General features: G+C 35.2%; 1 protein-coding gene and 1 long non-coding RNA gene across 2 annotated transcripts; both read right to left on the minus strand.

The window, feature by feature from the left end:
• Window positions 1-2,648: 2,648 nt before the first annotated feature.
• On the minus strand, window positions 2,649-3,139 carry LOC148155815 (uncharacterized). The gene is made up of 2 exons (XR_015765003.1): window positions 3,084-3,139; window positions 2,649-2,763 (listed from the first exon to the last, which is right to left on the minus strand). It is a non-coding gene; the product is annotated as an uncharacterized LOC148155815 (long non-coding RNA).
• A 1,423-nt stretch (window positions 3,140-4,562) lies between these two features.
• On the minus strand, window positions 4,563-14,691 carry LOC106917369 (acetylcholinesterase-like). The gene is made up of 9 exons (XM_088012127.1): window positions 13,805-14,691; window positions 11,606-11,840; window positions 11,108-11,240; window positions 10,857-11,008; window positions 9,457-9,466; window positions 6,999-7,306; window positions 5,562-5,771; window positions 5,330-5,487; window positions 4,563-5,064 (listed from the first exon to the last, which is right to left on the minus strand). The coding sequence occupies exons 1-9, from the start codon at window positions 14,085-14,087 to the stop codon at window positions 4,976-4,978; spliced, it is 1,578 nt and encodes a 525-aa protein (XP_087868253.1). The 5' UTR covers window positions 14,088-14,691; the 3' UTR covers window positions 4,563-4,975.
• Between the last annotated feature and the right edge of the window lie 7,025 nt (window positions 14,692-21,716).

Below are 21,716 nucleotides of genomic sequence, written 5' to 3' on the forward strand. Positions count from 1 at the left end.
CACTTACAAGGTCTTATTTAATCTCTTCCTTCTTGACTGGTTTGCCTCTTAAAATTATGCACTTCACATTTAGTCATGGTCAAAGCAATTCGCACGAACACAGACGCAGAGGCTTCCTCTTTTATGCACACTTTAGGAAGATGAGACTAAACACAGTTTAACCACTTTGACTCAATGTGTGCCCCAATATACCTCACTTCTTGCTCACTTCTTCTTTCTTTAGAAACCTTTGCTCAGGGAAACAAAATCTGTAATCAGCTTAGTTATGTTGATGCATCAGACATTTTTAATCAGCAGAATTGAAAAGAGAGCAGCTCAGCACAGCACTAAGGCGCTTGGCAAATGCAGAGCACTGAAAAGAGAAATGAAGCAAGAAGTGCATATTTACTTTTCATTTATCCGTCATAAATATTAGAGAGTTGTGAGACTGTAAAACTTTTAGAGCAGTTTAAAGAACATCTTTATTTTAAATGAGCATATAGATCACAGAAAAACACAATAAATAAAAGAATTCAAGTTGCTTGAGGACATGAGTGAAAGTTAGAAAAGTTAGATTGCATTATGCTAAAAACATGCTTCAGTTGCTGCTTCGTTTTATTTGAATCTGGGGTGGGAAAAAAAAACAAACAGTGGTTTCTAAATCTTTGCAACTTATTTGGATTTTTTTTATCACATATTGGGAAGAAAAAAAAACATCATAGAGAGTCAAGGGTGCCTCAAACAGATTATTTTTTGCATTGCAATGGAGACAAACATAAGGCCTACCTTAAGAAAATAATTTCTCTCCAGCATTAATTGCCATAGCTCTTAAACAGTCAATAGCTCATAGTTCTAAGACAAAGATCTTAATTGATATTTCGGAATTAATCTTTCTTTCATATACTTAACACCAACAAAGTGTAATATATAAGTTTTCCAAAATTAAGTCAACACAAATCAACTGAAAAAAACGGTAACACTTTATTTGAAGGGGGGTGAATAAGACTGTCATGACACTGTCATAAACATGACATAACACCTGTCATGAACATGAATAAGTCTTCATGAATATTTATGACTGTTGTCAAGTGTCATTGGTAAATCATGACACTTTTAATACAAAGTTGACATAATTCAAAATGTCTTCATTATGACAACTTGTCATTAACCAAGAAATCATGATCTAACATAAATTTGTCATAATAATAGTCATAATGATTTAATTATTACACTAGCAAAAGCTTTGACAAAACAATGATTAATATTTCCATTCCCTGAAATAAAGCAAAACAAGTAGGACAAGCAATAAAGATTTCATTAAGCTTTATTACACTGTCAAATGATTTAATAAAGGACTCATTAATTTCTTTTACATCAACTAAAGTGGAACAAGTAGCACCAGTTATGAATATGTCAGTAAGTGTTATTACAGTGTCATTAATATTAACTGTTACCTCAAGTAAAGTGAAACAAGTAACAACAGTTATGGCAAAGTCATTAAGTGTCATTAATATTAACTTTTACCTCAAGTAAATTGAAACTAGTAGCAACAATTATAAAGATGTAATTTAGTATTACAGTGTCAAATGTAATGCTAACAGAGTTATTGATATTAAGTCTTACCTCAAATGAAGTGAAACACACTGGACTACTTATAACTACCATCATAACTGTAGAACAAACCCTTTGTACATTGGAATAAAACAAAAGATAACTTGTTCTAAGATAACAGAGGGTTTAACGTCTGGTCAGTATATTGTTACTCTGAAATGCTGATTGAAAAACTAAAACAGAATTACTTATTCTTTAACTTAAGAAAATAGGTTCTTTCAACAGTAACATTTTTTGCTTTGATTATGTCAGCCATCTCCTTCGTAATAGTCTTCCTGTAATGCTCTGAAAACAGGAGATCTTCTTCTTGTCTTCATTTCCTGGAAGCAGCTCTTTGAAGGTGTCCAGAAATGCTCAGAAATTACAGCTGTTCTTGCAACAGTTAATCATGGCGAAAGCCTTTTCATGAATTCAAACTTGGTGAATCTCTTCTGGACATTCTCATAGTTGGTGATGACTCAATTCATTGTGGTCACTTGAAAAAAGAACAAAAACAAAAAACAATGTCATCATAATCCAGCATTTATTTAAATACCATTCCAAAAATGCCCCTTGCTGCACACTGTCAGAATGGTAGACTGGCAGACAAATGCCTAGTTAATATGACTGGTTGTCATAAAGTGCAATACAATTATTTCTTAATACAAGTGGAATAATAACTGGAGCTGAACAAAATTATTCTGATCAAATATTTGTCTGGCAGAAGTTCAGACAGACTGCCACTGTTATTCGAATGCATCATTTAACATATAGTTTTAGGCACATGAATGCATCTTTTTACTTAATGAGCATTCTAAATTATTTCTAACCAGATACTCTAACTTAGGGTTGTTTGCAAGAGGTTATTAATAAATAAATAGATCTAACATCAGTTTTAGTTGTCTAAAACGTAACTCATTAACTCAGCTGGTGAATGTTGATCCCTGCTCCCCATTCCCCACTTACCTGGCTGTCCCACCACACCCATTTTTATGGTGAAAATATTAACACAAAAACGACTTACCTAATTTTCTTGGGGAATATTTCATCTACTTCTTTCTCTTTGGTCAAATAGGAACTTCTTTCTCTGGTGGCTGGTCCTTATTATCATCCTCCACACTCGTAGCATGTCTTCATTAGCCAACTTTGTCCTCCCCACCATGTGTCCTTAGGCTAGCCTGGGTCTTCATGTGGCTAAAGTTTCCAAAGCAAAGAACACGAACTCTGTGTCACATCAGCCAAGTCGCTAAATAATGCACATGAAGGATAACTTTGACTAATATTAGCTTTTAATTTGCTAGATTAAAATTGGAGGGAAAAAAATTTTGCCTGTCCTTAAAATATGTTTAATATTAAGGGCTAAAGTTACAGTAATGGAGTTTAATAACTTTAGCTAACATTGACTTAAAGCAAGGTAGGATTGGCTTGAATTGCTTATAGCTAACATTACAGAGAAAGAGAACATAGTGAATGTTATTTTCTCAAAGAAAATGTAAAGTTAATAAGACACATACCTCATATGTATTAGGTATCAAACTTCGGCTTCTTTTTAAACAGGAGGTCTGGCCGTTATAACCATAGACATGATATGTTGATCTTATATTATGATAATAATATAATATAATATAATATGATATCATAATCTTATATTATGTCTATGGTTATAACTGGTGTTAGGTTTGTCCATAGACATAAGGATATTAGATATTATATTATGTCTATGGGTTTGTCCCACAATATGGAAGATGTCTTCTTCACCAACACACTGCACGCCTGTTCGTGCACTGCTGCCTCTCACTGGTGGAGATGGTGTATTGCACTACTTCGCCCTTGTGCTTAGAAATGGGGTCCATACCAACCGACCCCACACACGTAAAACTTTTATCATTTGCCACAGTTCTCTACGTTTGCCTCAGTCCTCGCACACACAAGGGTTAAAACAGCCTTAAATAATGTTTCAAATGCTAAGTTCATAAGTGCTTTTTAGACATCTTGCTGTAAAACTTTAGGATCAATTAAATTAAGAAAATTAAGACTAAACAACATGGGAGAGCTATATATTACTACATAAAGCTAATTTTTAAAGTGTAATCGGTAATGCTTTTATAACAAATTTATGTCAGATCATGATTTCTTGGTTATTGACAAGTTGTCATAACAAATACAATTTTGGTGAGGTTAATGACAAGTTGTCATAACAAAGACATTTTGAATAATGTCAACTTTGTATTAAAAGTGTCATGATTTACCGAATGACACTTTATGACAACAGTCATAAATATTCATGAAGACTTACTGATGCTCATGACAGGTGTTATGCCATGTTTATGACAGTGTCATGACAGGCTTATTCACCCCCCTTCAAATAAAGTGTTACCAAAAAAAACAAAAAATCAACAAATCAGTGCAGATAAAAATGCATTCACCCTCTTGGATGCTTTACCATTGAATTTTTTTTTTCTTTTTCTTTTACAGGATTTTAATACCTGAGATTTAATCTACTGAGTCTAGACAATCAGTTTATTGTTTTTTTCTATGGACAATAGCACCTAAAATAGTAACAATAATAGAAGGGCAGCATATTCTTCAGAATCTAACATTGAGGACACCGAGTCAGTTTTCATGTTAGAGTTTAGTTCAGATGACCAGAGTTGTGTCTGTTTGCTTCAAGACTGAATAGTAGATTGTGAGAGCTAGTAAGCTCGAACCCCTGAGATTTAATTTTTTGAAACTCAGAAACTGTGAAGTTGTTACTATGCTTTGATACAATATCTGAAAGCCCTGAGGACGATGTAATAGTTTTGTAAGCTTTTGATGGCTTAATAATAAAAGTTCTCACGTGACGTCACACTTCAGTGAACTTTGTAACTGATAGCCTTCTTGGTAGACAGATGCTATGGAGCTGCTGTAGCAATGATAAACAAACCACAAGGTTAGAACTAGGTCTTGCAAATATAGCTTATACCCAAGAGTAAAAGAGAGGCTACTGGACCTTTTTCTGTTGCTATTTCCCCATTTTCACATTTGTATTTAATAATAAGGTGTAAAAAGGTCAAGCAAGAACAAGTGACTTCTTGTGTGTTTATAACAAATGCTAAAAAAGGAGTAAAGAGCACATAGCACAAACGTGTTTTAATGATAAACCACTTAAACAACTATTCCTAATCAGCAGAGGAAGCAAGTTGTTCAAATAGTGTAAGAATATATATTTTGTACACACATTCTAAAGGGCCTTTTTTCAAACTATGCTTTTCAGTGGACCCTTCAGTAAAACAGGCTATAGGGTCCCAAGAATCGACCTATAACCTTCAGGTGGTGCTCTGATAATATTTAACATATTTAAGAAAAGCAGGCACCCACCTGTTACACATTAAACACATGAACTAAACAGAGAGCAGGAGATCAGTTAATGGGTTAAACTGATAACTAACAAAATAAGAAGAAACACCCAATTGTATTGAACAATCCCACTTGAACTGCAACGCCTCAGGATATCTGTGAAAGACAAAGAGCAAAGAGATTGTGTGTGGGATTAAGTAATCGTTCACAAAGAATGGTTTCAGTTACAAGCTTTAATTTCCTCTTTGAGTTAAATTTTTGTTTAAAAACTTAGAGCAAACCAAAATGGCTAATCTCAACAGGCAAAACATTTCTTTTCGAGATATTAACAAAAACTGTCCGACTAGAGATGCTTTATATGAAACCTAATGTGTACATTTGTGTCAGACTGTGTAGAGGGATTTGTTAGTGTGTGTCTCACCTGACATGTTCTGAAATTTAGGAAACAAATTGTTCCACAGATGACACTCATTAGCTTTAAACATCTTCTTTACTCCTGTACTGTCGTCATTCAAACTCAGATACTCCTGAGTGTTCGGTTTAAACAACGGCCAATCACCTCCTTTAAACTTTGGATTTCTGAAAAAGTAAAACAAGAGTTTTTAGGTTTCTCACAATCCCTGCATGACTGACTGAGAATCTATTTAGCCTACCCAGTCCGGGCAAAGTCGCCGTAGTGCTGCATAATCTTCTTGGTCAAAGCAATTTCATCTTGTTGGTACTTCAAGACAGGATTCAGAGGCATCCCAAAGACAAATTCTATCTCGTAGCCATGCATAGCACCCGCCCATTTTGGCCAGGGATTTTTGGATGACACGTGGTCAAACAAATAAAAAAAGGTCTTACCACCACGTTCTGCATACCTAAAAAAAAATAATGAAAAGCCAATAAATACATCACAATGAAAACATCACATTTTCATTTCCTTAGAAATGTTGCCAAAGTTCAGGTGACCTATTTATTTCAGTGCAGATGAAGCCCCAAACAGAACTCTGACATTTGAAACCCTTTTGTCTAAAATAGGGCCACATCTCATTATTACAGCCACATGTAAGTCTTGATACTAAAAGAAAAGTATTGAGCCACCTCCAATTTTATTCCAGCATTTTTTTTTTTAGTATCATGAACTCTATAGTAGCTGTATAAATATATATTATGATTTTGGTACAAGCATCATCTAAAGAATCCATTATTTATTTTTGGTATTGAAACAAATTGACAACATCAAATTAATAAAGGTTTGACTGCTAGGTTTTTTTTTGTTTGTTTTTTTGCCTCAAATTATCCATTCAGTTGTGCACTGTAACTAATCAGACCAGTTTTTTGTATTCTTGATAGTTTTGTAAAGATAAGAAAACATTCATTTCTTATTAACAAACCTCAACGAAATACACATTTAGATTTATAGAATATGACTGTATGTCACTGGGCTTTTATGTGATGGACTTATGCAATAAGTACATAATTTTGAAGTGTAGGGAAAATTACGTATTTTTTTTATTTTAGAAAGTTAACCTGTGTTTGGTTCTCAATTCAATTTAAATTCCAAAATACTTTATTAATGGGCTGCACAGTGGTGCAGTTGGTAGAGCTGTTGCCTTGCAGCAAGAAGGTTCTGGGTTCAATTCCCAGAACCAGTCTCTCTCCATGGAGTTTGCATGTTCTCCCTGTGCATGCATGGGTTTTCTCTGGGTACTCTGGTTTCCTCCCACAGTCCAAAAACATGACTGTCAGGTTGACTGGTTTCTCTAAATTGCCCCTAGGTGTGTGTGTGCATGGTTGTGTTGCCCTGTGACAGACTGGCAACCTGTCCAGGGTGTACCCCACCTCTCACCTGGAACGTTAGCTGGAGACAGGCACCAGCAACCCTCCCAACCCCACTGAGGGACAAGGGTGTAAAAAAATGGATGGATGGAATACTTTATTAATCCCAAAGTGAAATTAAGTACTAGTTCTATAAATATAAATAGTTCTATAAAGTTTTTTGGTATTGCTCTCAGGGATCAAACATATGTACACCACAGTTACAACAGAGGATGTTTTTTTCTATATAAAAGCATTTATCACTTAACCTGAGATCTGGAACTTACCTGGTAGCAAAGTTCAAGACAGGACAATCAAACAGCGAATCTCCAGCTATCTTAGCTAATTCATCACGGTTGGACGTCGTATTGAATTCATCTCGCCAATCAGTGTAGTCAAGAATAATGGCTTCTGTAACAATCTTACTTGAGTTTACCACTAGTGGTAAACCATCCATAAAGACATTCCTGTTGATTAAACTTTCACCCCGGTTACCGAAACCAGGCATTGTATAAAAAAGAAACAAGGTTCCTTCATCTTTATTCAAGCCGATGAACAGCTCTTTTGTGGGATGAGAAGTGAGGTTTAGCAACGTCTGCAGATGAAAAAAGACATGATTAAAATAATTATGTTGGACACATCCTCAATTAAAAATTGTCTTGTTAACATTGTCAAGTCAAACTTTTTAGTTACACATAGGTTTCCAAGATTGTTTTAGAAATTATGTTGAATTGCATTGTTTATTGGCAATGAATGCCACTTTCCTAGTGAGTAGAACATTAAGACAATAACCACATAACTGCTGGTTTAACATGAGCAAAATGTTGTCTGTCCATATCCAAATTAACACATTTCTAGGACCACAAGTTTACGGTGCCATTCGGTGGAAAACCTAAAAGAATTTACCACAAAATCTTAATATTAAAAAAAAAAAAAACATAAGTTTGTAGTTGAGTCAGAGTATTTTCATTTCCCTTTTTAATGTTTGGAATTCCATAAGAGAGGAGAAAATTAGAGGTCCTTGGTCAATGAAACAAGGTTTGCTGTTGTTTAGCAATTATTTTTTTTCAAATGGTAATTTACATAGCATTACAATTCAAATACTGTAAGTAATGTGTAAAACATTTGCAGTCCTTTAGTTTTTGAAGAAATCACTTATGCAAATATGTAGAGACTTACTTCTATGTCAGATGGTATGACCTCTCCATCAATATGAGGGACAAATGGATGGGGAAAAAGTGAAAGCGGTACAAGCCTGTCATGTTGCAGCCTTAATATTTCTCCAACATATGCATCCTGCAAACAATATTCCATACGATGAGGATTATTCACAGGGCAGCCTATCAATAGTGCCAGTTTGATGCCTCTGTGTGTTGGGAAAAAAGTTAAATAAAACAATTAGTTAGCACCAGGCAGCACTATGTAAAGTAAATAATACTGAACATTTATTGAAAACACACACACAAAAAAGGGACAAAGACTAACATGAAAAACATAAGTCCTGGGTGTCCTCATCTTTGGTTGTCTTGGTGTTTTTTCTGTATTTATTGTTTTGATAATTCGTTATCTGTGTTTAGTATTTGTTATTGCTTATTTTGACTGAACTTTAGATCAGCCTGTCCTTGGTTAATTTAGTTAGATCATGATTATTATTCATTTATTGCATTTATTTTAGAATGCATTTACATTCTCACTTATTAAGATGAGGTTCTTTTTTATTTTTAAAAATGTGTATTTGTCCATGCCATGTGTAATGCAGCACATGGCATGGATTTGAGGATTAATGGAAATGGCCTGCACTGCATTCAACCATCCTCCACTGCATAGAGTGAAGTGCCAATCTGAACAAGGTGGCTGTTAATACTAATTCAATATTTGAATTAATTCAATAATTGGGCACAGAGAAGCACATTTACATTTACATTATATGTGACAAAAAAAAATATTTACGTCAAATTGAGGTATCCCATCATTTTTTTTAAAGTGGGTCAAGCTATTTTAGACAATAAAGTGGTTCAAATTTCATCATTTAGCTTTAAACAATATAAGATTGAAATTATGAAAATTGGGTTTGATCCTCTGAGTTAAATGATACTGAATGGAGTCATTTTTCAGTGCAAGTAGGTGAGCTTTGGAGCTTTTTACAGTTTGTTATTGTCAAATGAAAAAGTTTGAGTTGCTGCTGTAAACTTTTGATCTTCCATGACGGATTAAAAGTTTGAGTGGATTACCGCTGTGTAATAATGCATTTTTTGGAGTCGATCCGATATCAAGTACATACAGGGCCAGTATCGCTGACAACAATACTGATACCGATAATTTTCATTTAGGTTTTTATTTAAGACTACAAATCTGACAGTAACTGATGGAGAAAGGATGCTGTCCTTGGGTGTTTGTATTTTAGTTTTATTTTAATGATTATTTATTTACTTTTAAAAATTCAGCTGATCATTATAAAAAAACAAAAAACTCATCTATTTATCTTGTAGTAACAGAAGCTAGCAGGTCTTGTCCTCCCCCAATCTGAACTTCCATATATGGTAAAGAGGAGCATTTCACCATCCAGCTTTGATCAACTTATCTTAGTTCAGACTCAAATTTTAGATATGTGTTCATTATAATTGTTGATGTTCATTTGTAGTTGCTTTAAGGTGAAGAAAATAACTGGGAGTAAACTATTAAATCTGAATAAGATGCTGCAGCAGGATTTTAAATGTCACTGATTCTTGGAACGGTAATGAAAACCTTGTTACACCTGTAGGTGGCACAACCAGTTATTTTTAGTTTATCAAGCAGAAATTACTTTTTCACATAAAACTAGGGTGGTTTGGATAGCATTTTAACTTCTTAATTAAAATTAACATTTGAAAACTGTTTTTTTATATTTCCTAAGGTCATATTTGATATTACAAATAGTTTAGTGATCCATGAAGTGCACTAAAAAAGCCAAAACATAAGAAACTCAGTCTTTTTTCGGTTTGAGTAACATTTTAACTTCTTACCATATTTTCCAGACTATAGGGCGCACTGAAGACCTTAAATTTTCTCAAAAATCAGCAGTGCGCCTTATAATATGGTGCGCCTGATGTGTGCACTGAATTCCAAAATCTGTCCCTGACACAGAGAGTAAGGTGTACAGTATGTACACTGGCAGTGATAAACCAATCAGAGGACATTACGTAATACGTAAAGTACATACGCCAGGAGCAATAAACCAATCAGAGAATTGTTGTCCGAGTTCTGCAGCATAAGCCTCCGGTAAAAACCAGATAGTTTGTTGCACACATCACCGTCCCTGTTCATCTGCGACTCAATGCGCGCCCATATCACTGCTACTGTGAAAAAGGAAGTGAACCAAACTAATTCATAGTTTGCCGTCATTCCAGGAGGATTTACAAAAGAACTCCAACCGCTGGACATTTGTGTAAACAGGGCGTTCAAAAAGAACTTGCGAGCGGCCTGGGAGCGATGGATGACAGACTGCGAACACACGGTTACAAAGATGGGGATGCAGCGCCGGGCGAGTTACGCCACCATGTGTGAATGGATTGTCGATGCCTGGGCTAATGTATCTGCCTTAACTGTTCTCCGAGCTTTCGCGAAAGCCGGCATCATTGGTGAACAGCCATCTGGCAACGAGTCCGAGTCTGACAATGATGAGAGGGAACCTGGCATGTTTGATGGCGAAATTGCCCAGCTGTTCAATTCAGATTCAGAAGAGGAAGACTTTGATGGATTTGTGGAAAAAGAATAAAAAATAGAGTTCAACTAAGTTTACTGTTTTGTTTCCGTTACTTTTTTTTTTTTTTTTTTTTTTTTTTTTTTGTTGACCGTATGTTTTAGCATGCGTTTTATAATCCGGTGCTCCTTATGTATGGGTTAAATACAGAAATGGACGCCATAATTTTTGTGCACTTTATTCCGGAAAATACAGTAATTAAAATTAAATTAAAATTAACATTTGAAAACTGTTTTTTATATTTCCTAAGGTCATATTTGATATTACAAATAGTTTAGTGATCCATTAAGTGCAGTAAAAAAGCCAAAAACATAAGAAAGCTTGGTATTTTTCAAGACAATGCATTTCGTACTCAAAATGATAGTTTATATCCAGGATCAAGTAGCTCAATACTAAGCACAATTACCTTTCATATATCTGAGTTTTAGTCGCTATGGCCCATGCTGCATTAGGGGCGCCGCTCTGCATCACAGCCCTTTGAAAGAGGCCCTGGCTGCCTGGAGAGACCATGTGGAACCCCACAGATGCTGCCCCAGCACTCTCCCCAAATATTGTTATCTGGGAACAAAAGTAAATGCCAGTACATTTACATTAATTCATTCATGGTCCGTACAATATTACTCTCTGATTTTAGGAAAAATGACAATTTTATTTTACCTTTTTAGGATCACCTCCAAATGCAGCAATGTTATCCACCACCCATTGAAGTGCCAAACGCTGATCCAGTAGGCCTTGATTTCCCCGGACATGTTGGTTTCCATTAATAGCTAGAAATCCAAGTGCCCCCAGTCTAAATATCATGACCACAAGAAAGAAAAAAAAAAAAAAAACACTAGCAGCATTCAACATGTGTCAGTGCTGTACTCAACATATTTTGCTGTCACTTCCACCTTGTGTTCAAACTGACCATTGTTATCATTTTTGGAGATAAAGTGATGTAAAGGAAGCTTTATACAAAATATAACAATAACAAGAAAAATTATGTCAAAATATGTAAAGCATTGGAAAACTAGTTCATCTGATGCATTTTTTTATTTGCCTTCTTCTTGGCTGTAGGGAGTGAATATGAACATGTTTATATTAATGTTTCCAAGATGAATACTAAAAGAACTGGGATTGGGTACAGTAGTGGTTTCAATTGAAATGTTTTCTCACCTGTAATTCATAGATACCACAACAACATTCTGAGATTTACACAAGAAGTGGCCTTGGTAGATATCCAGGGTGGATGTTCCTGACACAAAGGCACCTCCATATATCCAAACTAATACAGGAACACGATCTTCTGGTCTGGGTGTGGGGGTCTTGTAGTGAGGGCCCCAAACATTCAAGTACAGACAGTCCTCACTCACAGGGGTGTTTGGATTCCACATCTCTGCACCTTCAAATCCTGCAACAATATCACATTGTTATTAACAATAAAGTTTAGTTACAGCCAGAGCAGCTGCAAGATTATAAAACCTTTGAGCCAAATGAATCCTTAGTCTTTATCACAAGCATTTCACAGACTAGATATGCTGAACTAGCTCTTATATTATAATCTTCACGTTAAAGACCATTTATGACAAATACTGTGCAAAGTCATGGATCACTCCATAATTTCTTGATTATTGACAAGCCAGGAACAAGGCATGAGGTGGAAGAGAGCTTTTTCAAGTTTTCAGAGTTGTGCATAATTCCTGTAGATTATCTCAATGTCTTTAAAAGCTTTTCATTGGACATCAGCTGCTTTTTCACTTATTTTCAGACCCAAAATTTTTATGTAGTGTTGGGCTGTTCATCGCTAAGTAGAAGGTTGATAATTATAATGATAGCTTTATAAAGTTCATTGGGATACTAATTCTAGTCAGCACATAAAGCAAAGGTTTAGTCATTTTCCTCATGAACGTGAGTACATTGTTATTTAGACATTTTTTATTTAGTCTTTACACTGGCTCCCTATAGCTCAGAGAACAGCTTATAAAATACTGTTACTAGTTTATCAAACACTGAATAAATTAGCCCCAAAATGCATAAAGATCTGCTATTGTTGTATCAACCTTCGAGACCTCTAAGGTCTTCTGGTTCTGGTCTGCTCAGCATCCCCAGAACCAGAACGAAACATGGAGAAGGAGCATTCAGCTTCTATGTATCACATATCTTGAGCAAAGTTCCGGAAAATTGTAAAACACTGAGTGCCTTTAAATCTAGACTGAAAACTCACCTGTTTTGTTTAGAGTTGCTTTTGAAACATTATAAATGAAATATTAAATGCCATTGTTAAATTTTTAATTGATTATGTTTCAAAAGCAACTCTAAACTGGTAGAATTTTAGTCTAGATTTAAAAGCACTCAGTGTTTCAGCTGTTTTGCAATTTTTTGGAAGTTTGTTCCAGATTCGTGGTGCGTAGAAGCTGAACGTTGTCTCTCTATGTTTGGTTGTAATTCTGGGGATACAGAGCAGACCAGAACCAGAAGACCTGAGGCATCTGGAAGGTTGATACAACAGCAGATCTTTAGTGTATTGTGGAGCTAAGTTGTTCGGTGATCTGTAAACTAGTAACAGTATTCTACAGTCTATTCTCTGACCTACACTTTAAAACTGGGGTGGTGTTCTCCATCTTGCTGTTTTAGTCAAAATGTGAGCAGCAGCATTCTGGATCAGCTGAAGGTGTCTGATTGATTTTTTTTTTTTTATGCAGGCCTGTAAAGACATTGTTGCAGTAATCAATGCGACTAAAGATAAACACATGGATGAGTTTCTCTAGAACTTGCTGAGACATCAGTCTTCTAATTCTGGAAATGTTCTTCAGGCTGACTTTGTAACTGTCTTTATGTGGCTCTGAAGATTCAGAGCCACTTAAAGTGATGGGTGTAGTGATAAAATCTGGGTCCATCACTACACCCAGATTTCAGACCTGATCGCTGGTTTTTATTTGTAATAACAGAAGCTGTGCATTGACTCTAGATCCTACCTTTTAAGGGCCAAAGATAATAATTTCAGTTGTGTTTCTGTTAAGCTGGATAAAGTTTTGGCACATCCACACATTTATCATTTCTAATCATCTTTTCAGTTTGGATGAGTTTGGAGTCACCTGGTGACATGAGAATGTAGAGCTGTGTATCATCTGCATAGATAAGGTGGCTAATCTTATTACATGTTATAACCTGAGGTACTGGGAGATAACCTGAGTTCTTCCACAGTCTATGTTTATGTGAATGTCATTGAACACTTTGACGAGGGTAGACTCAGTGTAAAGAACAGAACACCCTTCATGGGAAGACAAGTCATTTTTACTGACAAATAATATAGAGGTGCAAGATGAAATTAAACTTACTTTAAAATATCTTGAATTGTGTATTCTCGAATCTTACCTGGAAAGGTGGTATCATGTATCTGGTAGCAGGAATTTGGTAATGCACCGGCATCTTTCACATGTTCCCATTTAGGTATCGGAGTCGGAGGCATGAATCTGTAAGATCCAACAGGCGGACGTGCATATGGAATACCAAGAAATACACGAATATATCCATCCAGAACTTTCACGACCCTCCCTCGAACGCGTCCATATTTGGTGAAGACTATAGGTTGATTTTCATTGGCAAATGATGCAGTCAGGATGAGAAGCAGCAGAAGCAAAGGCTGAAAGGCTGCCATGGGAAATCTAAGGAGAAAGCAAAGGAACAGATACCCATTATTATTCTCTCAAGAATTAATAATTTTAATAAATTGCTTGATTTTATCAAGTTGAGCGGTGTCTTATGCTCAACTATATTCACTTCTTTCATTGTCTGATTTTATGGGATCTTATTTTGTGTGCCGTTTTAAATATTCACATCTCTCTATATCTAGTTTTTTTTAAATTTATTTCTATTTTATATATTCTTCCTGGCACATTAAGACTACGTTTGTCATGTGAAATGTACTTTGTAAATAAATAAATAAATAAAAAATAAATAAATAAAAAAACAATCACTTGATTTACAAGTGATATTCCCTTTAAATAGAAACTAATAGGATTAGAGTACACTCAAGATCTTATGCTTTGAATCGCTTATTCTGGTCTGGAGCACACTGCACACATCTATCTATGTCCCTTATTTTGGAGTAAAGCTAATACTAACATAACCATATCGTTTCATATCCCTTTCATAGTCTCTTCATCCTGTGCAGATGGTCAGGAGGGACCAATGCAAGACAGCGGGACTCTAGGCACACACAAGCACACACACACACACACACCTATATATATATAAAAAGTCCACAAACTATCGCTATTGACACATCGTCGGCCATGTTTGTCTGCTCTAAATTTAATTATGGTATGTTGTGATCAGGACTAAAGAAGCCACTTTGTCTCTTATCAATTTTTCAAAACGACAACTACTGTATTGTAAATCTAGCAACTCTTTCTCTGTATTGTTGGAGACTTTTTATGGCGACAACATCGATGTGTGTGTGTGTGTGTGTGTGTGTGTGGATGGGTGGGGGGTGTGCGTTGTTGACCGAACCAGGCTGTGACGAAGTTGTACCAAGCGCTACAACCGGTGCAAAGCATAGAGGAACCATATGAGTCTCGACCAGTGTGCAAAAGAAATCAACAAAATCGCTGCTGTACTGATCAACCCTTATGGGATAGATAACAGGTCAGTCAATGTGGACAAGCTGCCTCCGATCTCTATGATCATTGCTTATAAACAGGAAGAGTGCATGGCATGGGGGAGCGTTATGCCTGGAACTCATGGACGCATGCAATCTGTGTTTAAACGAATTTGTAAAGGGGGTGGGACCTCTTCACATAATTTACAAGGTTCTGGTGACTGGCAGAGTAAGTACATGTAGTAACATACACATAGGCTATGTCCGTCTTAGCTTGCAGATAAAAACTACATTAGCTAAGCTAATTTTGCTAGTTCAGCTGTATTACAGCAAATACCGCTATTTATATTAGTATTACTGAGAGGATGTAGAGTACTCAAAAAAATAAATAAAAAATAGTGGTCGAGTAATATTTGTAGTGTACTTATATTGTTTTCAAATTAGATAGGAAGAGAGGAGAGCTAATTCTGAGCCTGCGGAATGTTTCTTGTTGTCTTAGCAACTCCATAGCAACTGCCTTCCAAAAAGACTGTCAGTTACGAAGCCTCCGGAAGTGACAACTGCAGGATTATTTGTTTGTAAACACAGGGAAATATTCAACTGCCAAAGAACCGTTTGACCGAACAAGGCCAGCAATGAGACGGTTTCGGGCAAAAATAACGCTGAACTCAACAAATTGCAAACAACAACAACAAAAAATTCAAACTTCACACAGAAACATAAAGATAGAACCCTGAATAACACATTTAGACATTTATCAGCAAAAAAAAGGTGATTTGGGTGTCAGTTTCAGTTTGTTCAAAACGGTTCGTTCTGAAAGGAGCTCAAAATTATGGCATACCGCTAGTAAAGTTACAGAATAAAAAATAAATAAATAAATAAATACATAATATAGTAATATTTTGGTTTATATACAAATTATTGACTGTTTCTTTTCAAAGTCATAATTTTGTCATGTTGTTTTGATGATATCTAATCCCTTTAAAAGCACATTCTATTCATCATAGCATTAAAATCCACATATAATCACTGTAAGAACTCAAGCACATATAAGATGTGAGTAGCTAATCATTTTACAATGCTTACAATGCTTAAATTCATATGCTACTTTAAGTTTATACCAAATAAACATATCAACAGACAAAATACACATTAAAAGTAAATACAATGTACAATCAACAAACCTTTTCAGTATTCGCATGGGCTGCCAGTATGAAACAATGTTTCTTGTTGCAAAGTGAAATGCAAAGTGCTGTACTAACTGCTGTAACTGCTGTACTAACTGCTGTAACTGTCATAACTGCTATACTAACTGCTCTGTTTGGGTGAAAACAAGTAACTGAAATACAACAGCACTAAACAGAGTGCAAATTCAAAAAAGAAATGTATGCAGCTCAAAACAGAAGTCAAAGACTTCACTACATAAACATCAAAATTACTGGCAAAATAGAACATATTCAAATTTGCTGTAATAATAATAATAATAATAATAATAATAATAATAATAATAATAATAATAATAATAATAATAATAATAATAACTTATTTACCTTATTCATATATTTGTAAATGTCAGCATTCCAAACTTTTAATTCACATTGTTTAGTTTACAAAATAAATATTTACATTTCAAATTAAATATTTAGTTAGGAAACTAAATATTTAGCCTTTAAACTAAGGTTTACTTTCCAACTAGGTGTTTAACTCCAAATTCAGTGTCTGTATTTCTAACTAAATATTTTGTTCCCAACTACATATTTATTGTCCAAGCTAAACATTTAATTTTCAAACTAAATATTTATTTTCCAACCTAAATATTTAACTCAGACCTAAATCTGTAGCTTTCTAGGTATATAGGTTGCTTGCCAAACTAGAAACCTCAATTTTTTGCATATTAGCTAAACACTTAGGTAATATTCAAATTAACATGCCGATAAGCAGACGTGGTGTATCAAAATAAAAGTTTTTTTTATTTATGACAGGCTAAATAAAACAAAATATTGCTGTTAATTTCTATTGTGTATCTTTACCAATGGCACACTATACACAATAGGTGTAAAAATCACATTATCTAAGAATGATTTATTTCAACACATGTAAATGTTTTGTATAGCTCATAGATTTATCCTCACCTTTCCAAGGAATCGCAACAGATCAACATTAAAATGCGTTGTTGCACATCTGCAGCTATTTTTCCGTGTTTGTGGAAAAGTCAGGGGAAGGGCAGGGAATGTTTGGTCAACAGCAGGTTATTTGGATTTAAAATGACGAGGGCCTAAAACACATCATTCTGAAAGGAGCTCAAAATTATGGAGACCTTTTTGTAAAGTTACTCAGTAAAATTTTAACAACAATATTTTGGCCTCTATAACTTGCATAGAAAAAGAAATAAAAAATAAAAATCAGTCATAATTTCACCATGTTATTTGTAGCATGAAAACCCAAAAAAGGATGGAATTTAACTGATTTTATGAGATTGAAATCCTTCAAAAGCACAACATATCACCATTATAACAGGTGAGACACGTATGAAATGTGTGTAGCTAATCATTTTTCAATGCTTCCATTCATATGCTACTTTAAGCTTATGACAGATAAACATATTAACAAAATGCACATTAAAAGTAAGTACCTTTTAAAATCAACACACCTTTTGATTCTTCGGAGGGACCTGCAGTACGAAACAATGTTTTTTGTTGCTCAGTGAGAAACAAAGTGGCATACTAACTGCTGTAACTGCAATATTAACTGCCGTAACTGCTGTATTAACTATTCTGTTTGGGGGAAAGCAAAAAATAATATTTGGATTTCAAATTAAATATTTAGTTAGCAGGCTAAATGTTTGGCTGGCAAATGTTTAGCCTAGGGCTATTTGTCTATAGCCGTAGAGAACCAAACTATTGGTGTTGATTTTTTTATTGTGTAACTTTATGGCACCCCATACGAAATAGGCATAACTGACCAGACTAAGCTCTCATTATCTAAGAATAATTTTCTGCAAAGAAATTTAGCGAATATATTTTGTATAACTCATAAGCGTACCCTAACCAGTTCAAGGAAACATAACAGATGCCAGATAAAAAATAAAAAATCAACTACATGAACTAGATTTCATTGTTTATGCGAACGTAAAGTCAGGCATTTTGTATGGAAAAATCGAGGGCTTACGAGTCAGCGTCACTCTGCGTCAGCAGCCACTCTACTGTGAATATTGCCTTCAGAACGCAAGCAAGAATATGTTATTCTATTTAAACTATTTACAATTACACTAATAAAGTAATTTCCAACTGGCAGCCAGTGCAGATCATCTCACTTTGCCTGGTTCAACTCCCGCACGCAGCTGCATCACATTTAACCTGCTACATTTTCAATATATTAAGGCTTAGTTTATCACCTGCCTTGATGGATGCAGCTACATCTTCATTTTCCCTCTAAATGTGGCCAAACTAGGAAGGAATTATACTATTTTTATTTGTCCTACGCAAGCTAGATATAAATGCTGTTTTTTGTAAAATAAAAACAAATAGGGTTTACGAAACCCCTATTCCGGTGCCATTAGTTTAGTCACAATTAGAGGGAAAACGAGGAAGCAGCTGCATCCATGAAGGCAGGTGATAAACTAAGCCATCAGAGATGATGTGCTGAAAAGAAAATCTCTGACAACTGTAGATGGCAAAAAGCTGCCCACTGGAGTTGCGCGGGACAAAGAGAGGTGATCTGCACTGGTGGCAAGTAGTAAATTGTTGTATTAGCTTAATTGTAAATATTTCAAATAGTTAGAATAATATATTCTTGCCGGAGCTCTGAAGGCGACATGCACAGCAGAGTGGCTGCTGACACAACGTGACGTTGACTGTTTACTATGAGAGTACTGCTGTCATATATTTTAATGTCAAATAATTTTGATTAAAAATAAAGTCATTAAGCTAGTAACACAGCAATCAGTCAGATTTATTGGTATTTTTATCTTCACTGGATAGGCATGAATCAGTTCTGTTGATGCAACTTGTTCAGCTTTATTCATTTTTTTTTGTCTTTCAGCCTGCAAGTGAACCTTAAAGTGGACATCAACCTGTATGCATGGGGTCCATGGGAGTTCTGTCATGTAGGAGCAGTACGGTTGGACGATTGCACAGATGGAGGTAGGAAAGAGACAGACATACAAAGCTAGAGAGATATGAAGGAAGCAATTTGTTTGAGATGTGGAACCGCTTCGTCTCCATCCTAACTGCGCACCATCAGGGATTAGCTGGTTAAAGGAAGAAATGACAGGAATTTGATGGGGGCCTTTGAGTGAGTGTCTCTCATTCTGGCATCATCAGAATAGGCTGTGTTGTGAAATGTAACCCCAAACATACAAGTTAATTCCACCCATGACATTTTAATATCAATATGCTGTTATGAAGGATGAGCCCAGAAGTTATGAAAAAAAGACAGGGGAAAAAAAAACAACAACAAACATTTAATTCATTTCTCGAGTAAAAGCCTGGAGCAAAGCGATAGCAAATATCCAATCATGGTGTCAGAGAGAAGAATATTGGTTTATGTCATGCTATTTCTGTCTGTCACTCTTACATGTACTTCACATCTATCTGATTTCAAACTGTAAATATTTCAAACCATAATTTCAAATATAAAATATGTCCTTATGTGTCAGTGATAAATCTATCTGCAAAATATTTGTTGTCAGTTTTGGTGAAAAATGTGGCGATAAACAAGCCTGCTCATTAACTATTACTAAGTTATGAGGAGGAAATTCTTTGAATTCTTAACTAAGCCCTTCTCAACATGTGCACTGGCCTAGCAATCAGAATGGTCTGAAACGTTCTGGTTTCTTTATCCTCCACAGTGAAAGCATAGTGAAAATACAAAATCTTGGCATTATATAAGCATACATACATACAGACAGACAGACATACAGACAGACAGACAGACAGACAGACATACATTCATTCTGTCTTCCAGTTTATGGAAGAGAGAATGGGAAAAAAAATAGGGAGCTGGAGCAGGAAGTTTACTTAAAAACCAGTGGACTGCAGAACAGAAAAACTGTGTGTGACATCTTATTAACTGGTTTCCAATTGCACCACTCTAACAAGATAACTTGCTGGGGATTGTAGACTGATAAGAGTAAATTGGCCTGAACAGGACCAGCTGTTTTCAGACACAAAGAAATAGCTGAAATAGCAGATTTTTTACTGCACCCAAAGGTTAAGCAATAGAAAATAACGCTGTAATAGAAAAACAAGGTATTTAAAGTAATTGGCGTTGAACTTTCTTCAACTTTACAGGAACTCACTGTTAACAAGTAACGATAGGAAAACATGGTTTTACCTTAAAAATAAGTCAAATTAGAAAACAGACTTTTTAATCTTACAAAATAACATTGAAAAAAAAAAAACACCAACTAAATTTACTGATGAATACATTTATAACTGCTTCATTATTTAAAATTAAGAAAGTACAAAAAGTATATTCATCATTAGTCATCAAGTTCTATGGAATAAAAAAAAATCTCTTAAAAATCTATCTTCGTGCTCGCATTAAATATAAAAATGTTGTTAAGTGGTTAATGGAGGAGGGATGTTGTGATGACTTCCTAAAAGCAGAGTGTCAGAAAGAGCAAGATTTTCTTAAAGAGACAAGAGGCCTAATTTCAAGGCATTATATTAATTCATATTTAATATATACATAATTTCATAACAACTGAAGGTAACATAGTTACTTCATTATGCTATAAAATGGCACTAGGTGCCTGAGAGGTTCCTAAACTAAACATCACCAAACGTCCAGTCCTACATGTGAAAACACAATGTTTTATTTTCTCACAGATTGTGACTATAGGCACTCCCTGAATAACTTACTGTTTGTACTATTGCCAAGTTTGTTACAGTTATGGTATGTCTTGTTTACCTTGTGTTGTGTATTTTCTTTTTGTTGTTGTTGGGTTGAGGGGGTAAAAAAAAAAGGGCTTAACGTCATATCGTGTTATGAAAAGTTTTACTTTAGCTAAACTTTCTCATTTCTATTTTAATTTCAGGAGTGTTGGTCAAAGAAATCTAAAATCCAAAACTACCCCTTTAAGACTTGGTAAACATTGACCTGGTTTGAGCTGTGTCCCTTAGGTCTACTTGTCTTTCCTTGATTCATTCCTACCATCGTCAAAGCACAAACACATGTAAATATAGGAAGTTAAAAAAGCAGGAACTGAGCCTGAAAAATGTAACTTAAGCGCCATTTATGGGAAAATTCAGTTATCAAGAATAATTATGACTGACTTGATATACAGGGAAAAAAGGGTTGGAAAGTTTTGTCTAGTTTATAAATATGGAAATGCCAATAAAGTGTTGTGAAACACTTATCTAATTTAATATTGGCTTTTGTGTCATGCATTAATGTGCAAGAGGTGCACAGGGAGAACATGACCTGCGATCGGGATTCAAACCCAGAACCTTCATGCTGCAGGGCAACATAGTTAGTTATTATAGTAACTATCTATGACACTGATACTGTCATAGGTAGTTATTATGCCAATGATCTATGACAGTTGATATGCTATCATAGATGGTGTACCAACAATCTATGAAAGTTGGTACACTTTCACAGATTGTACAGTGCCAACGGCACCACCGTGCAGCCCTTAGCTTAACCAGTTAAATATTTTTTTTTGGTCGGTCCTGAGTTTGT

Source organism: Poecilia mexicana, unplaced genomic scaffold (assembly GCF_051168715.1).
Source record: "Poecilia mexicana isolate PSO_F unplaced genomic scaffold, ASM5116871v1 scaffold_13, whole genome shotgun sequence".
In the NCBI taxonomy this organism is placed as follows: Eukaryota; Metazoa; Chordata; class Actinopteri; order Cyprinodontiformes; family Poeciliidae; genus Poecilia; species Poecilia mexicana.